The sequence below is a fragment of the Vulpes lagopus genome, chromosome 20 (genome assembly GCF_018345385.1).
Source record: "Vulpes lagopus strain Blue_001 chromosome 20, ASM1834538v1, whole genome shotgun sequence".
In the NCBI taxonomy this organism is placed as follows: domain Eukaryota; kingdom Metazoa; phylum Chordata; class Mammalia; order Carnivora; family Canidae; genus Vulpes; species Vulpes lagopus.
The window spans coordinates 36,324,790-36,344,368 of NC_054843.1; the positions used below are offsets into that span (position 1 = coordinate 36,324,790).

General features: G+C 35.1%; 1 protein-coding gene and 1 non-coding gene across 2 annotated transcripts in view; one reads left to right on the forward strand and one right to left on the reverse strand.

Moving 5' to 3' along the window:
* The window catches only part of CADM2 (cell adhesion molecule 2), a 319,141-nt gene that overhangs the window by 61,874 nt on the left and 237,688 nt on the right, over positions 1–19,579 (forward strand). The window contains exon 2 of the mRNA XM_041734910.1: positions 9,016–9,165. Within this exon, the coding sequence (XP_041590844.1) occupies positions 9,016–9,165 (150 nt within the window). The remainder of the gene's footprint in view (positions 1–9,015; positions 9,166–19,579) is intronic.
* Positions 265–372, reverse strand: LOC121479606. Its single transcript, XR_005984768.1, has one exon. It is a non-coding gene; the product is annotated as a U6 spliceosomal RNA (small nuclear RNA).

The following is a 19,579-nucleotide window of genomic DNA, read 5'->3' on the forward strand; positions in this document are numbered from 1 at the left end:
TCTTCTAAATTTATAGCTTTCCTTACTATGTTAACCTTATTTTACTAGCTGCCTTTTGTAATTTTTAAGCAATTGTATATTTGAAGTAGGGAATTAATAATGCTTGCTTTATTTTCTTGAATTCTTTCTATTTAATTTGTTCCTAAAAATGTTATTAGGACTTTTAAATTTCCTTGGGTTACTAAATATTCTAAAGTGTATTATAATTCAATTTTGTTGTTTCCTTTAAATATATGGACATCCTAAGACCTACCTGGTAACATCAAAAATATAGAGATCATTTTCCTCCTTGTTATGTGTCATACTTGTGCAGGGGCCATGCTAATCTCTGTATCACTCCAATTTTAGTATATGTGCTGCTGAAGTGAGCACTTTTCCCCCTTTTTAGACTCAGGTTGAAGTTTTCCCAGGAAACTCAAATTTAAAAGTTATGTCCCACTCAGTGCATTTTTTTTTTTTACTTCCAGAAGATTGATTATTGTACATTTAGCACTATATTCCTCACCCTGTCTTCAGAAGAGTCCTACCATCTGTGTGTTCCTTTCCAGAATATTTCCTCCAGGTTGACATCTCAATTTAGAATTTAGTTACGTGATTGAGCTTCACTGTGAACCAGAGTGTGATTGTGGTCATAAATTTCTTTTCTCTGGAAGGCTGCCTCTCAAATGTTCATCAGTTAGCAAGTAAAGCTAGTCAGTTCTATTTAGGTCTTGCTCATTCACCCTGAAAGCACTATTCTAGAAAGATAAAATGAATTTATACACACTTGATAATTACATGTTACCTTTTCTGGTTATAAAAATAATTTTTAAATTCTCTTATTCTTTTAGAATGCTTTGTAAGACATAGTTTCCTTTTTCATTTTAAAATTATTTCCTTTGCTTTTTATTTTTCTACGTCATAATACTTGAAGATCTATGTGAAAGGAAGAAAAACAGCTTTATGAGTAATGTGAATAATTAATCAAGTTCATTTATCCTTAAAAAATTATAGACACTCATTCAATATTGTTTGAATTCTTGAGAAGACTATAAATTTTTTAGAGAATAAAATGAATATAGATAAATTAATGAAATTAAATATATTCTAATATTTTTATTTCAAAAATCTATTTCAGCTGCAAAGCTAAATATATTTATATTTAGTCTGAATCCATGATATTTTAATACATTTTGTTTATTATACATTTTCACAGAATAATAGGCATAAGCAAAGAATGAAAACAACTGATGTCACACAAATATATGTTTTTAAAATATTCGGTGTCCTTTTAAAAATCAGATAATGTTTTAAAACATACTAAGGCAATACAACCACTAAGCAAGACTATAAAGCCAGCATAAAACCACATTTCCTAGGATTTTATAAATAATTCTCTGAAATTTAGAATTTTATAAATTAAGGAAAATAAAAATTTTGTGATATGGTTGAGTAATATAAAGTTAATGGTGAAATTAAAGAAATCTAGGTAGAAAGAAAAACTGCTGGGAATATTTATAGTACAGAAAGCTGAGGTATACAATCACACAAAAACATTTTTGAAATATATGGGAAGGCACTGATGCTATATTTCACCTACATTACAAATTTCTTTAGGGCTAGCCCTGATCCTGATAATCAAGAATTGATTCTAATTATAAATCCAATCATAGATGCAGCAAATGGTAACTAGTTTTGATACAATGTTACATAGTTAAGTGGGTCGCCTTCTCACAGTCACTCTGTAGGTTAGTTGGGTACAACCCAATGGTAATCCCATTGGTTTCCTGGTCTGATATGAATGTCCAGGAAAACCTATTATCACATTCTGGAGAAGGGAGAGAGGTGAAATTTCTACAGGAGAATCTTGGGTCAGGAGCTGTGGGAGCCACTGTAAATCTGAAAGAGCCTTTTGTCATGGATCAGAAGCCAACAAAGGCCCTGGGCCAACCTTTGAATACACAGAGATTCTGCTCCCGGAGTTGGGAGCAGAATGGGTCTCTCACAATGGCCTTAGTGAACACCAGGATCTGGTCTATGGGATTGTAACTGCTGAAGCTGCCAATTTGGCACTGCTATGCCCTGATATCAGGAGGAAAAAGCCCTTCCAACCTTCCTGGCCTTGCAAGACCCACTGCCCGCCAGCTTTATTTCTTCCCTGCCTTTGGTCTGGCAGTTGCAATGGAACATGGCTCTCCAAAGTGCTTCCTGTCTCTATGGAAACTGGCAAGCAGCACCAGACTGATGGCCATGCTCCATAGTGGCTGGGCAGAGGGGTAGCACAGAAGGTGGATACCAGGTGTTATACTCTATAAGACAAGCTGAATCCTGAAAAGATAGAGTCAAAGAAAAATAAATTACATATGGTAGCCTAGGAAAATGGAGTAAAGTTTTTCAGACAAACCTAAAAGCTAGAATGAAATCACAACAAAATTACTAGAGAACTCTAAATATTTGAAAGAACAGAGGGATATTCCAAAAGTGGAAACATTTTCACTTAGTTATCAGGCTTAATTTTTCCTCCAATTTCCTTTCTCACATGATAGAGCATTTATTGCACTTCTCTTGAGAATTTTAAGCTTGCATTAATAGAATTTGTGCTTTTTGAATAATCCCAATAGGCTTTAGTATGCAATATGTGTTTCAGTACACACAACTACTGAGCCACAACTTTCACATTAGAAGGTTATTTGTTTAGAATGCCTTCGGTAATTTAGTGGAAGTAATAGCATGCTGTGTGTGCATTTAGATATATTTTTAGGCTCTAACCAACAAGAATGATCTTGAACTTTCTAAGATTCAGATTCTTTGTATAAATCCCAAACCTGTTGATGGAACAAGTGAAAGGGAGGGTAGAGGAAGAGAAACACAAAGCTGAGAAGAGTTGAGGGGAAGACCTAAAGGATAGTAAGCTACTTTTGTTTTTCATTTAATTTAGAAATGAATTGCCTATTTCCATCATTTCCTATATTTTAGAACCTTTAACAATACTGATCCATTTGGCACCTGTGCTTTTCATAACTAAAATATCAGAACCTTAATGAGACCAGTATTTTGCATTTAATATGGGGATTCTTGCCAGGGCACAAAAATATTTCAAAACAAACCAAAGCATTATGTATACCATTTGATTCAGATGCCAATAACCCTGTTGAATTAAATAATTTTGCAGACTTAGTTGACAGTTTTTGCTAAGTATAAATTTATTCCCACAGGAAGAATCAAAAGATATAGCACTGTTTATTTCATGAGAAGTTTATGCTTTTTTTTCCTGAAAAATTGTAAAATACTCTTCACATCTAAACAAGATAAAACAAATGAAAATATTATTTTTCAATTCTCTTCACATCTAAACAAGATAAAACAAATGAAAATATTATTTTCCCCTTCACTGTTGTTAAATCCAGTTCTTCCTTTGAGAAAGTTGTACTCAAAAAAAAGGGGGGGTACTCATTTTCAGGGAAAAAATAATAATGAGGGCTCTGGGTTGTGTTAAATGTCCCACAAAAGTTGATCATTTATCCTGAAAAACCACTGACTGTAACTCCCTCTCTCTCAGATGTGCAAAGACTCAACCTCTGCCTGTCTGTCTAGATCTATCTCCAGGGATCACTGCCCTTAGTACATGAGCACTCATGCACAGTGTGCGCTGATCCACTGTTGTGGGCCACATCTCAGCTTTAGTGCAGGAAGAGAGATGGAGGAACCATTGCCTTCCCTCATCACCCACTCAGGAGATAGTAAGGCTTTAATGATGCCGTTTGGGGAAGCAGAGCCATGTTTTGGGATCAGCATTCAGATATGCGTTTTTGCCTGTCTGCTCGCTTTCAATGATACCGCTGTCTTCAAAGATCTCTCTGTTGCTTGGCTTGTTTCTCTACGGTAGTGGCACATCACAGCCTGTCAGCGAGGTCGAGGTGGCCATGAGCTTTGAATTGCTTCTTTATGTACCGAGGGGCAGTGTGCTGGGCTCTTGGTAGCCAGTGAAAGTGTGCTTGAAGTGTGTGAAGCAAGAGCAGATCCCAACTGACAGGTCAGCAGGAGTCAAGACTCTGTTCACTTGATTTTGAATTTGGAATTTCCTGATCTAGACAAGGTTTGTACCATTTTTCCTGAAGTATGTAGAAATAGAAACATTGAAGGAATAATGGCAGCTTCTCTGTCTGCTCTTTAGACAGGGACAGGAAAGCCATCTTTGCAGACTATTGCAGAATAATTGCTCTTCGCTAAAGTGTCTTTCAGAGCAATGAATTAGCAAATTGTTTCCTTATAACTACCGAGACTCACATAAATGGTTTTCAATCCCTGATGCTAGTTAGAAATAAACCTGGCAGCCTAATAAAACTATCAGTTCAACAGAGTAGGTAAAAAAAAAAAAAAAAGAGAGAGAGAGATCATTGGAAGAATGGTGAGCAGGAGGGAAAATCATTTTCGCTTGGAAAATGATTTGAAGAAAAAGAAGAAAGAAACTGAGGAGACTCAAAATATGAAGGAAAAAAAAACCTTCAGAAACAGAACTATATTGCATAGGCAAGAGTTCATTAGTTTTCAGAAAAAAAAAAAAAACCCAAAACTTTACTTAGGCTAAATATGCATGTAACAGCCCCAACAAGAGCATCAGAGGTGGCTTTTCCAGTGGTGTGCTATACATATGTTTAACAACTGCCTCTGTGAGAAGAAAACACTGGCTTGAACTGTTTGTCAAACTCCATTGTGAAAAGACTCTCAACTGTGGTCTCTTTCAATCTAGCAGGGAATTTTGTTGAGTGTGAAGTGAGGAGAGTTCCATTCAGTTGACTCTCATGAGCTGGTAGGGGCCAGTTAGCACATCACAGCTTTTGCAGGAATTTCAAGTGTTCCTTCACTTATTAAAAATAGATATTAAAGGTTTAAATGCATCTTTGAAAAGTTTGACTCCAGACTCTATGCTTATTTCATAACAGTCACTCAGCCAGAATTAAGTTCACTTTCTTTTCCAAGCAGTTTTTTGGTTAAGCATGTGAGGTCAGGACACAGAATATGAGAGTTCAGAACCTGGTGTGGCACTTTCTAGCTGTGGGACTGGGGGCAAATTATTTAAACTCTCTTTGCATCAGTTCCCTCGTCTTCAAGGTAGAGATGATGACAAGGTTGGCATGAAAAGTAAATCACTGAAAAATAAGAAATGCTCTTAGAATAGTGCCCTGAATATTATGAATGCTCAGATAGTTTAGCTGTATTTGTCACATATTTTCTGTTGGCCTAGTGACTGTGGAAGATGAGATATGTTAGTATCTCGTAATATGAGGTACCCAGGAAGGGCACTATCTTTTATGTTTTTCTCCTTCTAGAGCATAAATTTGGCACAGTCTGTCTTTTTATGCCCCATTTTGGGGGCTGACAATGGTATTAGATGTGTCTGTTCTACATTACATCTGTTGTATCTTATGTATACTCCTCATGATTTTCAACCAGAACTTAAAAAAAAATGTCTTAAGATGATATACTAATAAGGATTTTATGATTTACATTTTCCATACTTTTTTCTTGGCAAGGAATTAGTCCCTCCTTCTGCCCCTCTCTTTTGACCCTGAACAAATGCATAAGACTTGAGTTACTCTGGTCACTCTACTGTCACAAGTTCCCCTACAATGCCAGCCACTGCTCTAAGAAGATGCTTCCGTTTTGGACAACGAGCCCCCACTGGAAACTCCAACTCACAATACAGAATGTTAAACAGTGTAGCTGACTCAAAGATTAGTAAGATGATCTCATCACTTGCCCTTTAATTAGATTAGAAGCAACTCAAGAAGACTGGTACCTTTGCAAATAATAAAACAGAAGATAACACAAGGAGGGAAGGAGGAAAACGAAGGACACGGGCTGCCTGGAAAAATAGCCAGCTTTACGACTCCAAATTGGAAGTTTTGTTTCCTTTCAATTTGATCAGAAACTTGTTTGATAAGAATAACTCCTCTGAAATCTAGGAGGGTGCTGAGCTTAGCCAGAGTAAGGAACATTTTAAAATAAAGCCTCAAATGCTAGGACCAATGCATTTCAGAAATCCTTATAGATGTGGGGAACAAAGAAAGAGTTATATACCACACCTAGACTGCCTTCTTCTCCGCCTCACACCCTTTCGCAGTTTCTGAACTCTGCAGTCTCCTTGGCAAAATTTCTCTTCCTCAATGAATCTTTAAGATGTTGATTCATCCAAGGCAAAGCATGTAGTAGGAATATTTCTTTGATGAATGCCTTGAAAATGAACCCTTAATTTGGGATGCTTAACTGTTTAATTCAGGATGTTTAATTCCCAATCCTTAATTGGGAAAAGTAGTAACTTCTTTGGAAAGACTCTCTGAAATTGAATTAAATGAGAACCTTGAGCCACAAAGAGTTAAAAGACAAAAGTGGCAGTTACCCTGATGCTCTCTCCAGGTTATAAGCAGAAGTAGAAGGCAATTTAAACCTTGAGAAGTTTGACTGTTTACAAAACTGGCTTTTGAATTGATTTTGGAAACTACCTATCCTAAGGGTATTTAAGATTAGGAGATTCTCCACGTGAGTTTGCTCTCTATTGGGAAAAACTAAATTATTTGACTGCGGGGAACTGAAGTCATAATACTTTAAAGTAAGAATCCATGTGGGGAGAAGATGGAGGGAAGTTGTCCTAATCTCCTACCTGAAAGGAGAAGGCATAGATGTGCAAGAGTATAGAAAGTACTGGGCATGTAGAAGACCCTAGCAGACCCTATAGGCGAGTAAGGAAAGATTAAAATAAGTGTCAGAAGTAAGCTCTGAATAAGATAGGATATTTCAGAGCAGTTAATATTGGCATCCTCTCTTACTCGATTTTAATGTTATAACAAAATTTATGAGGACATAGTTCAGCTAGGTAGCAGTTGAAAATTCCATTGTTAAAATGTTTACTTATTTATTTTTTATTGTCTAATTCACACGTAAGCCAATAGTGATCAAGTTACCATGACCCAGCAGCCTTTGTGGGAGAATAAGAGTAAAATACTAAACTTTCAGAACAAATTCCAAATGGTTCATTGACTTTGTTTCACCATGGAAAATCACTTAACCTCCCAGTGTCAGTTTACCCATCTGTGAAATGAGAAGGATAATATTTTCTTATGGGGATGTTTTGAAAATTATTTTGCAAATGTAGTGGATGAAATTGTTGCAAGCATCACTGCTCTTTTTCCACATCTTTAAAGAAGCAGACAATATTATTTATGTACCAGTTGATAGTCAAATTGTCACCTGAGAGGAACTGTATTCTTATTAGCAGCTGTGTGCTTTTTATTACTTAAAGAATCCCTCCTCCCTCAGATTGTTGAGTTTATGTGCTACATTAATACTTGAGAATCTTAGCAAAATATCTTAAAATCATTCTGAGCTTCATATTTATGAACTGCTAATTTGGTATCTCTGGTAATTATTCCTTCCTTCCTTTTTAGCTCATGTTTTCCTTATGTGGTTTTTTGCCTCACCTCATTTCACAAGATTGATCGTTCTCCACGTTTCCCTGCTAGAGGTCACCTCTGAGCTGAAGGCAAAACACATCTCACTCTGGCTCCTGTTGACTTTTAAGTCAACTATCAAAGAATTTATTCCAGACATCTTCTAACCTCAATTTAAAAACTCCACCCTAAAGATTACAGGGAGATATCCTGGGGAGTTGCCATAGTGACTCTAAGAGGTTGGCATTGAGAAGACAAAGTTACTGATATCAGATTTTATACTTGATAGGCTTAATTATATAACATGGTCATGAACTTCTGTGCTTGTGTCAGTTAGGTCTGGAAAGATATTTTCCCCTTCAGGCTCTTCTGTCTCTTATGGTGCCAATCAACAGGCTTCTTGGTAATAAGATCCTTTATGCCAATAGCTCCAGCATAACCTCAAGTGGTGCTTGTAGTAATGATAGAATCATTACAAAACTAAAGAAGAAAAGGGAAATATATTTCACGGGTGCGATTAAGACATTGTAATGTTCTTGCATGTGTAAATTATCCTTGACTTAATGAAATACCTTGCTCACATAATAGTGTTTTAACCTGGCTCTGGAAAGTCATTTTTTACCCATGTTGATGTTTGTTAGCAGACTTGGCAAAGTTCATCTCGCTGAAGTGAAACTTATGTATTATGTTTCCATGTGCATGAATTTTGTTTTAACTATTACAAGAGTTCATATTAAGTAAAGTTATTATATGAATCGTTTTAATAAATTACTATGATCCTTAGGAAGATAGAATACTTGATTATATTCTAATGATATCCAATTTGACAAGGGCCATTTAAATATGTTTTTTTCTTCATTACAAAAGAAATATATGTTCATTGGGGAAAATCAAGAAACTAGAGAAAGGAACAAAGAATATTGTCTCTATCTCCTAGGTTAATCGCCTTACGATTTTGATAGATATTTTACAAGACGGACACTTTTTGAAAAATACTTACATTGTTTCCTCCAACATATTTCGTGTTCCAAAAAACAGCTACATCTACAAGAAGCTCTGGTATAATAGGATTATTTTTTTATTTCTTTTATCAGAAATTGAATCTAAAGTTCTAGTATCCATATTTCATAGACTTTATTCAGGATTACATCAGCTACCAGAGAACTATTTCATGTGGTTTCCTCTGTTGCTTTAGTGAGTTCAGTTCAGCCAAAATTATTCCAGTGCCTCATTTTCAAAGATGTCTAGATCCACCCTATATAATTAATGCAAGGCCAAAGGAAATTATCATTAGATAATCATGTTACTATTTGAATATAAATCTTTGTGTGTGGCTAGGAGACAAAGAAGGTTTTCTAGAACACATAAGGGAGTATGAAGGAGTCTTAATGGTATGCAAAACTGTGGTCCCCTGATTTAGGATTTTCAATTATTTTTTCTGTCTTTTTGTGATATATAGTTTAGTTGTTGTATGGTTGGTTTAATTTTTTTCTTTTTTTGAGTGAGAAGTTCAGTCCGACGTAGCTCTTGGGAAGTTAATCATTTTATAACTTTCATTTAATCAACATTTTCTTTAATCCCCTTTTAGGCAGCCAAGGGCAATTTCCACTAACACAGAATGTAACGGTTGTTGAAGGTGGAACTGCAATTTTGACCTGCAGGGTTGATCAAAATGATAACACCTCCCTCCAGTGGTCAAATCCAGCTCAACAGACTCTGTACTTTGATGACAAGAAAGGTGAATACATTTTCTTTTAAATGTTTTAATCATATTCAGAAATATCCTAATTATAATGAATTTATTTTTCTGAGATGATTCAAATTATTCGTTTTGATTACCAAACTGCTGCTGCTTGTATTTAAACATGTTAAATATTAAATACTTTAGTTTGCAAGTCATAAACACTAAAGATAACCTATGTCAACTTTTTAATAAAATAAACAGTTTCAATTCTGTTTCAAAAATCATTTTATGCCTTCTCTTAACCATTATTGCTTTTCTAGATATTGTATTCCTTCATTCTTGTAATTGCCTTCTGTATAGGTTAACTATTTTTTCCTCATTCCAGGTGATATGATCTTTTTATTAACCTTAGCTTAATAATTTAGAAGATGCTATATGATTTTATAAAGCTTTGTGATTTTATTCTTATGATTGTGCTTGAAGGTAAGAACTGTAGAAATGATTCCCATAGTAAGTTTAAATAGCTCCATGTTTGGAAGTAAATAACTAGATTTAAAAAGGTGTATTTAAAAAGAAAAAAGAAAAAAAAAGAAAAGAAAAGAAAAGAAAAAAAAGAAACACACATAAATAATGTGTGTTTACTTCAAGGTGAGTTAGACTTCATTAATTAACTGGGGTCCCTATTGAATGATAGATTTTGATTAAAATTTTCTTTAGAAAATTTAGAGAATAATGAAATTCATAATACATAATTCAAGCAAACAACTAAAAGTATACACTGAATTTCTAAGCCTTTACTTATTATTATAAGCATTGGGAGGAAAAATGAGTTCATGAACTATAATAAAAATATGGAGCTGTTGCTTTAGATAAATTTAAATTATATAGAATATAAATAGCTATTTATATATTAAATATTCAATGTGGTCTTAATATCTGGATTTCTTATGAATCTGTGTGGATAACAGTAAGATAATTTGAAATCAGTTCCATTTTAATGATTAAAATGTAGCTAAATTAATTAGTCCAATAAATGTGCCCATTTGCCCTAAAAATAGGAATTCACTATATTTTTTACCTTGCTGAAGTTTTCCCTTTGTTGTACTCTAGATTTAAAATGAAATTTTTAAATTGATTTTAAACTTTAATATATAATGAAAGATCTAATGTATTAATTCAGCAAATAATTTTTGAGGTTTCCTTCAGAAAAGGTGGTAGAGTTGGAGAACAAACATAAAATCCCTGCTCTCATAGGACATATAGTTTAGTAGAGGACAGACAATGAACACATGAACAAAATATATTTTAGAGTACATTGGTAGGGGACAAGTGTTCTCTATCTTAGTAGATAAATAGATGTATAGTTGATAAATATCTCCAGAGAGAAAGGGGGAGAGAAAGAAAGAGAAAAGGAAGGAAGGAAAGAGAGATTTTAAGAAACTGGCTTAAGGGACACCTGGGTGGCTCAGTGGTTGAGCATCTGCCTTTGGCTCAGGGTGTGATCCTGGAGTTCGGGGATCAAGTCCCACATCGGGCTTCTGCATGGAGCCTGCTTCTCCCTCTGCCTATGTCTCTGCCTCTCTCTGTGTCTCTCGTGAATAAATAAATAAAATCTCTTTAAAAAAGAAAAAGAAAGAAACTGGCTCAGATGATGGAGGAGGCTAGCAGGTCTGAAATACGCAGGACAGGCCAGCAGACTGGAAACCTGGGGAAAGTCAATAATGCCCCTCAAGTCTGAAGGCAGTCTGAGGCAAAATCCTTTCTTCCAGGAATCACAAATATTTTCTCTTAATGCTTTAACTGATTGAACAAAACCACATCAGAGTAATCAGCTTTTCTCGGAGTGTACTGACTTAAATTAATATCATCTAAATATACTTCACAGCAACATACAGACTGGCATTTGAGTGAATATTGAGGTACTGGCCTAATTAATTAGTTGATATGTAAAGTTAAGTACTACAGAGGGTCAGGCTAGCATTTCTGTAGAATTTTATTACTTAGAAAGAGCTTTTATTTATTGTTTTATTCTGCCATTGGAAAGACAAATGCAACAGGTTTCACTAACAGCCACATATTCATAGAAGCATATGAGAGGATGGGATTAAAGGTCCCACAGTTAGGTGAGATTTAAAGTTAATATTGTGATTTAAACATCGTGACTCAAATATTGGCCAGACTTAAAGCCAATATGGTGACTCCATATTTATGTTTTGATTAGAGAGTTTGATGTGTAATCATTCGTGTTTAACATGGACTTCTAGTCCTAGAGATCTTTTTTTATTGGTACTTTAAGAATATATATTTTTAAGATTTTATTTATTTATTCATGAGAGACACACAGAGAGGCAGAGACAGAGGTAGAAGGAGAAGCAGGCTCCATGAGGGGAGCCCGATGTGGGATTTGATCCTGGGACCCCAGGATCATGCCCTGAGCGGAAGGCAGACGCTCAACCACTGAGCCACCGAGGCGACCCACTTTAAGAATATTTTAAAGAGTCTGAAAATGAATTTTGAAATGTTCATCTGCTAAATACTCACTATGGCAGTATTACTACAATTTTAATCCCTATTAATATTAATTATTTAATGTTTCGATTAAGGACTCTTTTAAACATATTTTGTGAGACTATAAAATATCTCTTTGCATTTGAAAAATATAAGAAATATCTAATGTGATATTTTAAGGCTTTTTGAAAGGAAATGACATTATTCAAGAATAAAAATTTGATTTTATGAATTAATTAAAATTTTATAAATATAACTCACATAAACTAGCTTGTATTTCAGGTATATGCAATAGGAGTGAAAGTTATAGAACTAAAAATGAAGCTTAAAGACTACCTTTGATAAAGTGATCTCTGTTACTTTCTAAAGAATGAAGTCACATTGGGGCACCTGAATGACTTAGTCCTTTGTGCTTCCTACTCTTGATTTTGACTCCAGTCATGACCACAATGTCCTCTGATGGAGCCCTGCCTGGACCCAAGCTCAGCCGGGAGTCTGCTTGAGCTTCTCTCTCTCCCTCTTCCTCTGTTTGCTCCGTTGAACTCTTGCAGTTTCTCTAAAATAAATGAATCTATTTTTAAGAAAAAAGAATGAAGTCACATTAGTTAAAAAAATATACATAAGAGTCACACATAGAGATTTCACAACCTCTTTTTGCTTTTAGTATTAATTGATTACAAGTGTTTGTAAATATATATTTAAATATAACATGCCCAAACATAAGGTGACATCAATTTTATGGAAATCTCTCACTTTCCCAATGATGTAAAACAAGAGAAAATGTTTTGGGGGACACTGTCATTTAGAGATATTCATAGGACAATTAAATATATAGTTATATATTTAATTTATTGATTTGAGTTATATGCACATATTTAAACCAATATAAAAACACATATTCACTTAGAGATAATTGGTTTTCCATCCTGGCATTTAATGAAATAATCTTGCTTAGCAGCACTTTTTCAAAGTGTAGGATACTATCAATGAGAAATTTGTCCCAAGCAACAACTATGAATTTTTATGACAGCAGAACATTTTTTTGTTGTTCATTCATTATACTCCTGCAGGAGTATAATAATAATTTCCACTATGCAACGACTTATGGTAATGCTTTTTAAGCAGAGCTTTGAGAATTATGTTTACAGTGACATCTACAATTGTGAGGTCAAATCCTCAGGCACAAAAACAAAATCTATATGAAATGTCTTTGCCTTCTTTTTCAGTGATTCCATAAGTTACCCTTTATAGAACATCTAAAAGCAGAATTGATTCAGGGTATTTCAAGCTAATGCATCTTAGGATACTGTTGAAAAAAAACTTGTAATACAAGATTTACAAGACTTGGAAATAAGGCAGCCCCTCTTTTCTGAGAGATAATTATAGTGAGAAAAATCCATCATGTCATAGTTAGGATAGTTAGCAACATATTCCCTCATCTTATTGCTCTAAAATAGCAATATCTGATCATATGAATTGCTGTAGTATGCACTTGCTTTATTTTTTCTTTACCAATTGTTATAACTTAGGTTATGTTGAAAAAAGCCTGTGTGTGTGTGTATGTGTGTATAAGTATAGCCAGCTCTTACTTTTTTATAGTAGACTGCTTCTAACTTTAACTCTGTTATGGTTTCATTTATTTTTTTTAAAGATTTTATTTATTTATTCATGAGAGACACAGAGAGAGAGAGAGAGAGGCAGAGACATAGGCAGAGGGTGAAGCAGGCTCCCTGCAGGGAGCCTTATATGGGACTCAATCCCAGGACCCCAGGATCACACCCTGGGCCAAAGGCAGACACTTAACTGCTGAGCCACCTAGGCGTCCCTGTATTCTGGTTTTAATAGTTTGTTGCAACAGGGACACCTGAGTGGTGTAGTGGGTTAAGCCCTGGGCTCTTGGTTTCTGCTCAGGTCATAATCTCAGGGTTGTGGGATCTAGTCCCCAGTCAGGCGCCATGCTCCCCAGTCAGGCTCCAGTGGGGAGCCTGCTTAAGATTCTCTCTCCCTCTGCCCCTCCCCACCAAATACATTTTAAAAATCTTTAAAAAATAGTCTGTTACAACAGAGAACAGAAAGTTTGGAATAAAAAAAAAAAAGACTCCTCCATGAATGGCAGTCTAACATGTCTATTCCCTCAGAAGTCGTTGGGTTGGTTGCTGCAGGATGTCTTAGTAGAAAGGATCCTTGACAGGATCAAGGATCAAATTTGATATCCATCAAATTTAAGAGTTTGAAAATGAAGCATTTTTTGAAGACTCCATACCACACTTTCTCCCAATATCAGCTTTCTATCTGCCTGTTTACCTGACTTTCTATCTGCCTATTTACCTGGCTTGCCTCAGTCCTAAGGCTTATCTTGAGCAAACAAACATGCTACATTGTGCCAGAGACCAAGTGCAGAAGCGAGGCATGGGTTAGTGTGACTAGAATAGCACACACACTGTGCAAGTGACGACTGCTCTGGAGAATGATAGAGAACACAAGTGATTGTCCATATGGCTGATTGCACCTGCTTCTACAGGTGGCTGCTACTTTTATTTTTTACTTTTTTTTTAGGTAAGGAGCGGCAGATCCTTTCAAAAGGTTGAAGACGTACATAGAGTAAGACAGAGGGATACATTATAGTCAGCACTGCCCAAGATAATTTTCCATGACAGTAACAGTGATCTATATCTGTGCTGAACAAAACTCTGTGGCAGCAGCCACATGTGAATATTTAAATTTAAGTTAAATAAAAATTAAATAAAATCAAAAGTTAGTTACTCAGTCACACTGGCCATGTTTCAAGTTCTCAACAGGCATGTGTAGCTAGTGTGCTTTTGAAAATCACAGTTCTAGATGTGGATTCATGGCTTACATGCCATAACAGACCTTGTCCAATTCCAGCCTTGATGAGTACAACAGGTATTTTTCCAACTGAGAAAACCCTAGGTCATTATAAATATATGTTGAGTGTTAAGTAAATGACATTTTGCTGTTTCAGTTGCATAGCTTTTTCATGGGGATATTTGTAGCATCAGAGACAGGAGTCCATCTGACTTCTAATCCTGCCTCTGACACCAGCTAGCAGAATAAAAAAGGGGCTCATTGACACCTGACCAAACCAGATGTTCCAGTGGTTGGATCACAATTGCATTTTTAAAAATTTCCCTATCTATTTCTGTGCACCTGAAAACCAAAAATCATTAACCTACGGAGTAACTATTCAATTACAATTCTATTTCATTTCTGCATAGTTGCTGTATGAAGCCTTTTTCTATAACACTTAAAAACCTGCAAATCTAAATAGAAAATAAAAATTAAGACGATGACATTACAGGTTCTTTTGGGTCACAGGGACCTAGAATAGACATAAGTAGCTCATTCACTTGTGATCCTCTTCTCTTTCTTTTTACACAATTCTTATCGCAACTGTTATAAATAGTAGTAAGTAAGCGTTTGCAATAGAGTGGGTATAGGGTGACAGAGAGAAGAGGGAGTAGAGTTCATTGAAGCACCACAGGAATGCTGTGTGGCATTTGGCAATAGAAATAAAAAATCAATTAGATCATTGCATCTGTTTCTCTGCAGGTGTGGGGGAAAAAACAATTGAAGTAGTACAGTCAGTCTGATCACTTAATGCTCAGGAAAAAAAACACTTCAATGCCTTCCTATTATTGACAAAAAATGCTTTGGACAAACATCTCCAAGGGTGCACAGCGTATGCATTTAACAGACATATCTCTATGTGCTTGTATTTGTTTTTATATAAAAATGGAAAATACATACCTTTTTATGACGTTTCTCTTCACAGGAGTTTTGCATTTTTTGAATTATGTTTGAATGATTCTCAAATATTTCCTAAGGGAAATTTCATTACTGAAGGAATGAAAATAAAATGTTATTAAGGGCATAACCAAAAATCACTGGCGTTATCTAATTATTCTGCAGATAATTTTACATTGATAGTGGGGACAGTGGGAGAGAAAGAACATGAATAAGGTGTCCTAGAACAAGGAGTGATAAAGAGAAGAAAAATGGCATGAACCCGAAATGAAGGTACAAGTTCCTGGCTCCATGCGAACCAATGCCACCTGACAGTATCCTTACCCATGACTGGTTTCAATCAATGTGACAGACTTTAAAATATTAAAAATTAACTCGGTAAGGCAGGTATTAAAGTAGTCACTATTACCCTTCTTTTTTCTTACCCTTTATTCCTTAATTTTTTAAAAAAATATTATGTATAAGTTATAACAAAGACATGGAATTAATGATGACAGCTTAAAGTTACACAATACAATTTTTCAATAACTTTCATGCTTATATTTTGTCATTGTATTCACAGCAACCCTGTACAGTAGGCAACCCATTTTATGTGTAGGTCAAAGGATTCTGGGTAGTTTACCATCCCAGGGCAAAGAACAGGGGTGGGGAGGTGTGAGGGTAGGGCGGAGACCTAGAAGGATAAGCAGAAAGTAACCAGCACAGCTTTTACTGGTTATAGCTGTATATACATGCATATGCATATACAGAAATTTCTCCCTATCCAATTTTCAGTGAAGATTACTTTTTTTTTAATTTTTTAAAATTTTTTATTTATTTATGATAGTCACACAGAGAGAGAGAGAGGCAGAGGGAGAAACAGGCTCCATGCACCGGGAGCCTGACGTGGGATTCGATCCCGGGTCTCCAGGATCGCGCCCTGGGCCAAAGGCAGGCGCTAAACCGCTGCGCCACCCAGGGATCCCTTCAGTGAAGATTATTATTATTACTTTTTTTTAGTGAAGATAATTTCTATGGAAAACCTTGCATCACTCTATGCTCACAACTACCTTCATTAGAATTGTTTCTTTTGGGTAGAAAGAAGTCACAACACTTCCTAAAGCATATTAATTTTTTTCAATGTTGTATTCCTCAAATTCAAAATATATGTTAAACTGTGTGCTAACAGATTTTGTAAAGAAATAATTTCTTTTCACTTAATCTTTTAATGTTAAATCCATTATTGGAAATATTCATTAAACATAAGCAACATCTTTAGTTATACATAATAGGCTTCCTAAATCTATTTATGAGTATTGTTTAAGTCCAGCAATTTCAAGAAAAACATAAATAACCACATAAACTATAAATTTTATTGGTTATATGATTTTATTGGTTGTATGTTAAGTTATAACAGCATCAAGATTTGGAACTTGGACATTCAAAATTACATATGCATGCTTACGTGTTTTGAGCAAATGTTAATTTTTGACTATTTTGAAATTCAGCATAATTTCCATACTTGACAATATATTTTAGAGAAATTAAGTTTCATTAAGATTACTACTTTTTTGATGCTTTTAACAAGGTTTTTGTTTATAAATAGAAGGGAAATGTAGTACAAATAAATGAAGTAATTGTAGGTCTCTGAAATTGAGCAAGTTCCTGGATTAAGTGCTTTTATTTATTTCATGGTGCTGTTCACAAACAGTTTTTTTTTTTTTTTTAAGCAAAATCCTACAAAGAGAAAAAAATACGTGAAATATTTTATTCTACCTTCTGATGATTAACCTTTGTGTTTATACCATCATTCATTGAATAGATACTTGCTAACTATCTAAAGTGTGATGGGTGCTATGCTAGTTTGTTTCCAGTTATGAGGGCCATTAATTTTTGAGTAGTCCTTTCCAGGTTTAACAGAGCTGCTTGAAAGAAAACCTGTCCTAGTTAAAATAAGATCCCCTTTATCTTCTAATTATATATGTTTCTGGGCACATATTTTATAAGTATATTAGTATGTTGGTAACATATACAGGGTCAGTACATAGTCAGCAATTGCTAAAAGATGGGAGGAAACAGAGGCCAACTGACATAGTCAGCAATATTTTTGATCATGGCAGTAGAAGTGGATCATGGCTAGAGTCAGGGTAGGTGGAGTGTCAACACCATTGTGTCGTCTCTTTCCATCTCCCAAAACAGCTTTAAAAATGCGAACAATGACTTACCAGGTTTGGGGGAACTATCTTTTGTGATATTAAAGATATTCAACCTGGGAAATTAATAGTTATTTAAGAAAGCAGTGTTCACGAACTAAATGTTTATCTACAAATGGCCAAGCAGATTTAATATTTAAATGATTTCCAAGTCACCATTTCAGTTCCATTCTGTGAAATACTTCAATGTCCCAGGAATTATCCTCACATTGGAACTACTAAAATAAATACAACATGACTTCTGTCATCAAGTAGCAGGTTATCATATATCATCCACATATAGGAATGGTGGATGATGTAGGGGGAACATATTGGGTGAAGTATTATACAGATAGGTTAATGTAATTCTACTTAGTTCATAAGAAGCCTCATCATAGAGGTTGTGAAATGCTCAAAAAATTGGTAAATATTTTTTCCATGATTCTAGGAAAAAAATAATTTCACTTGAAATACACATGACTGAAAATACACCTTTTTTGGATGAAATTAATTTATTTAAAGAAACAGTTACAAATTGGGACTCCTGGGTGGCTCAGCGGTTGAGTGTCTGCCTTTGGGTCAGGGAGTGATCCTGGAGTTCTGGGATTGAGTCCCGCATCGAACTCCTTGCATGGAGCCTGCTTCTCCCTCTACCTGTGTCTCTGCCTCTGTCTCTGTGTCTGTCAGGAATAAATAAATAAAATCTTAAAAAAAAAAAAAAGAAAGAAAAGAAAGAAAAGAAAAAAAGAAAAGAAAAGAAAAGAAAAGAAAAGAAAAGAAAAGAAAAGAAAAGAAAAGAAAAAAGAAAGGAAAGAAAAGAAACACAAATAAAGTATGATGTATTATTTATCAAATAAATGAAGTAATAGTGTACTACGCAGGGACCTGGTTTCCTGGTGACATACTGATATGGTGTCTATGTTGAATGGCCTTTTAATCAGGATCCGAACAGAGACCATGGAGAATGCAAGATATCCTAAAATTTTTTTAAGTAAGTTTCAAAATAACGTTGCTGGACAGCCCTGGTGGCTCAGCTGTTTAGCGCCGCCTTCAGCCCAGGACTTGATCCTGAAGACCCGGAATCGAGTCCCACGTCAGGCTCCCTGCATGGAGCCTGCTTCTCCCTCTGCCTGTGTCTCTGCCTCTATTTCTCTCTGTGTGTCTCTCGTGAATAAATAAATAGAATATTAAAAAAATAACATTGCCATTATAGTTCTTAGTAAACATAAGAAAATCATAACATCATCAAATTATACTGTCCATAATGTATAAATTTAATTCTAGTTGTAATAACTTAATTTGGTTTATAACAATATAATTCTATTTAGATACAACATAGCATTTAAAGTTTTACCATTTAATTTTTAGTGTTTTTACCCATTCTGTGTTTTTCTTAATAATGTGTAACACGGGAACCCTGGGTGGCGCAGCGGTTTAGCGCCTGCCTTTGGCCCAGGGCACAATCCTGGAGACCCGGGATTGAATCCCACATCGGGCTCCCGATGCATGGAGCCTGATTCTCCCTCTGCCTATGTCTCTGCCTCTCTCTCTCTCTCTCTCTGTGTGACTATCATAAATAAATAAAAATTAAAAAAAATTTAAAAAAAAAATAATGTGTAACAGACTTTGAGACAGTAATATCCCCATCTATGGTGAATCTACATTGTAAAAATAGTGCTAATTTTTTGAATTTGAGACTGATGAAAACTTAGGCCTACAACACTAACATAAAGATTATTCTACACAAAACTTAGTTAATTGCATTTTTCTCACCTACTTTCAAGATTTCAGTAGACATAAATGGATTGGTTCAGCTTAACTAAGGGCCTCTTACTGTGCTTTGCAATATGACTAGGGGTGTGGCCACTTAGCCAGGCAATCACTATAATTTACACCTTCTACCTTCAGCAAAGCTCACATTCAATAGGCTGTGTGTAGAATCTATGTGGAATATTCTTTTCTCTTGAAAGGATAATTTTTTTATGAAAATAACTTCAATAAAACATACAAAATGAATAAGAAAA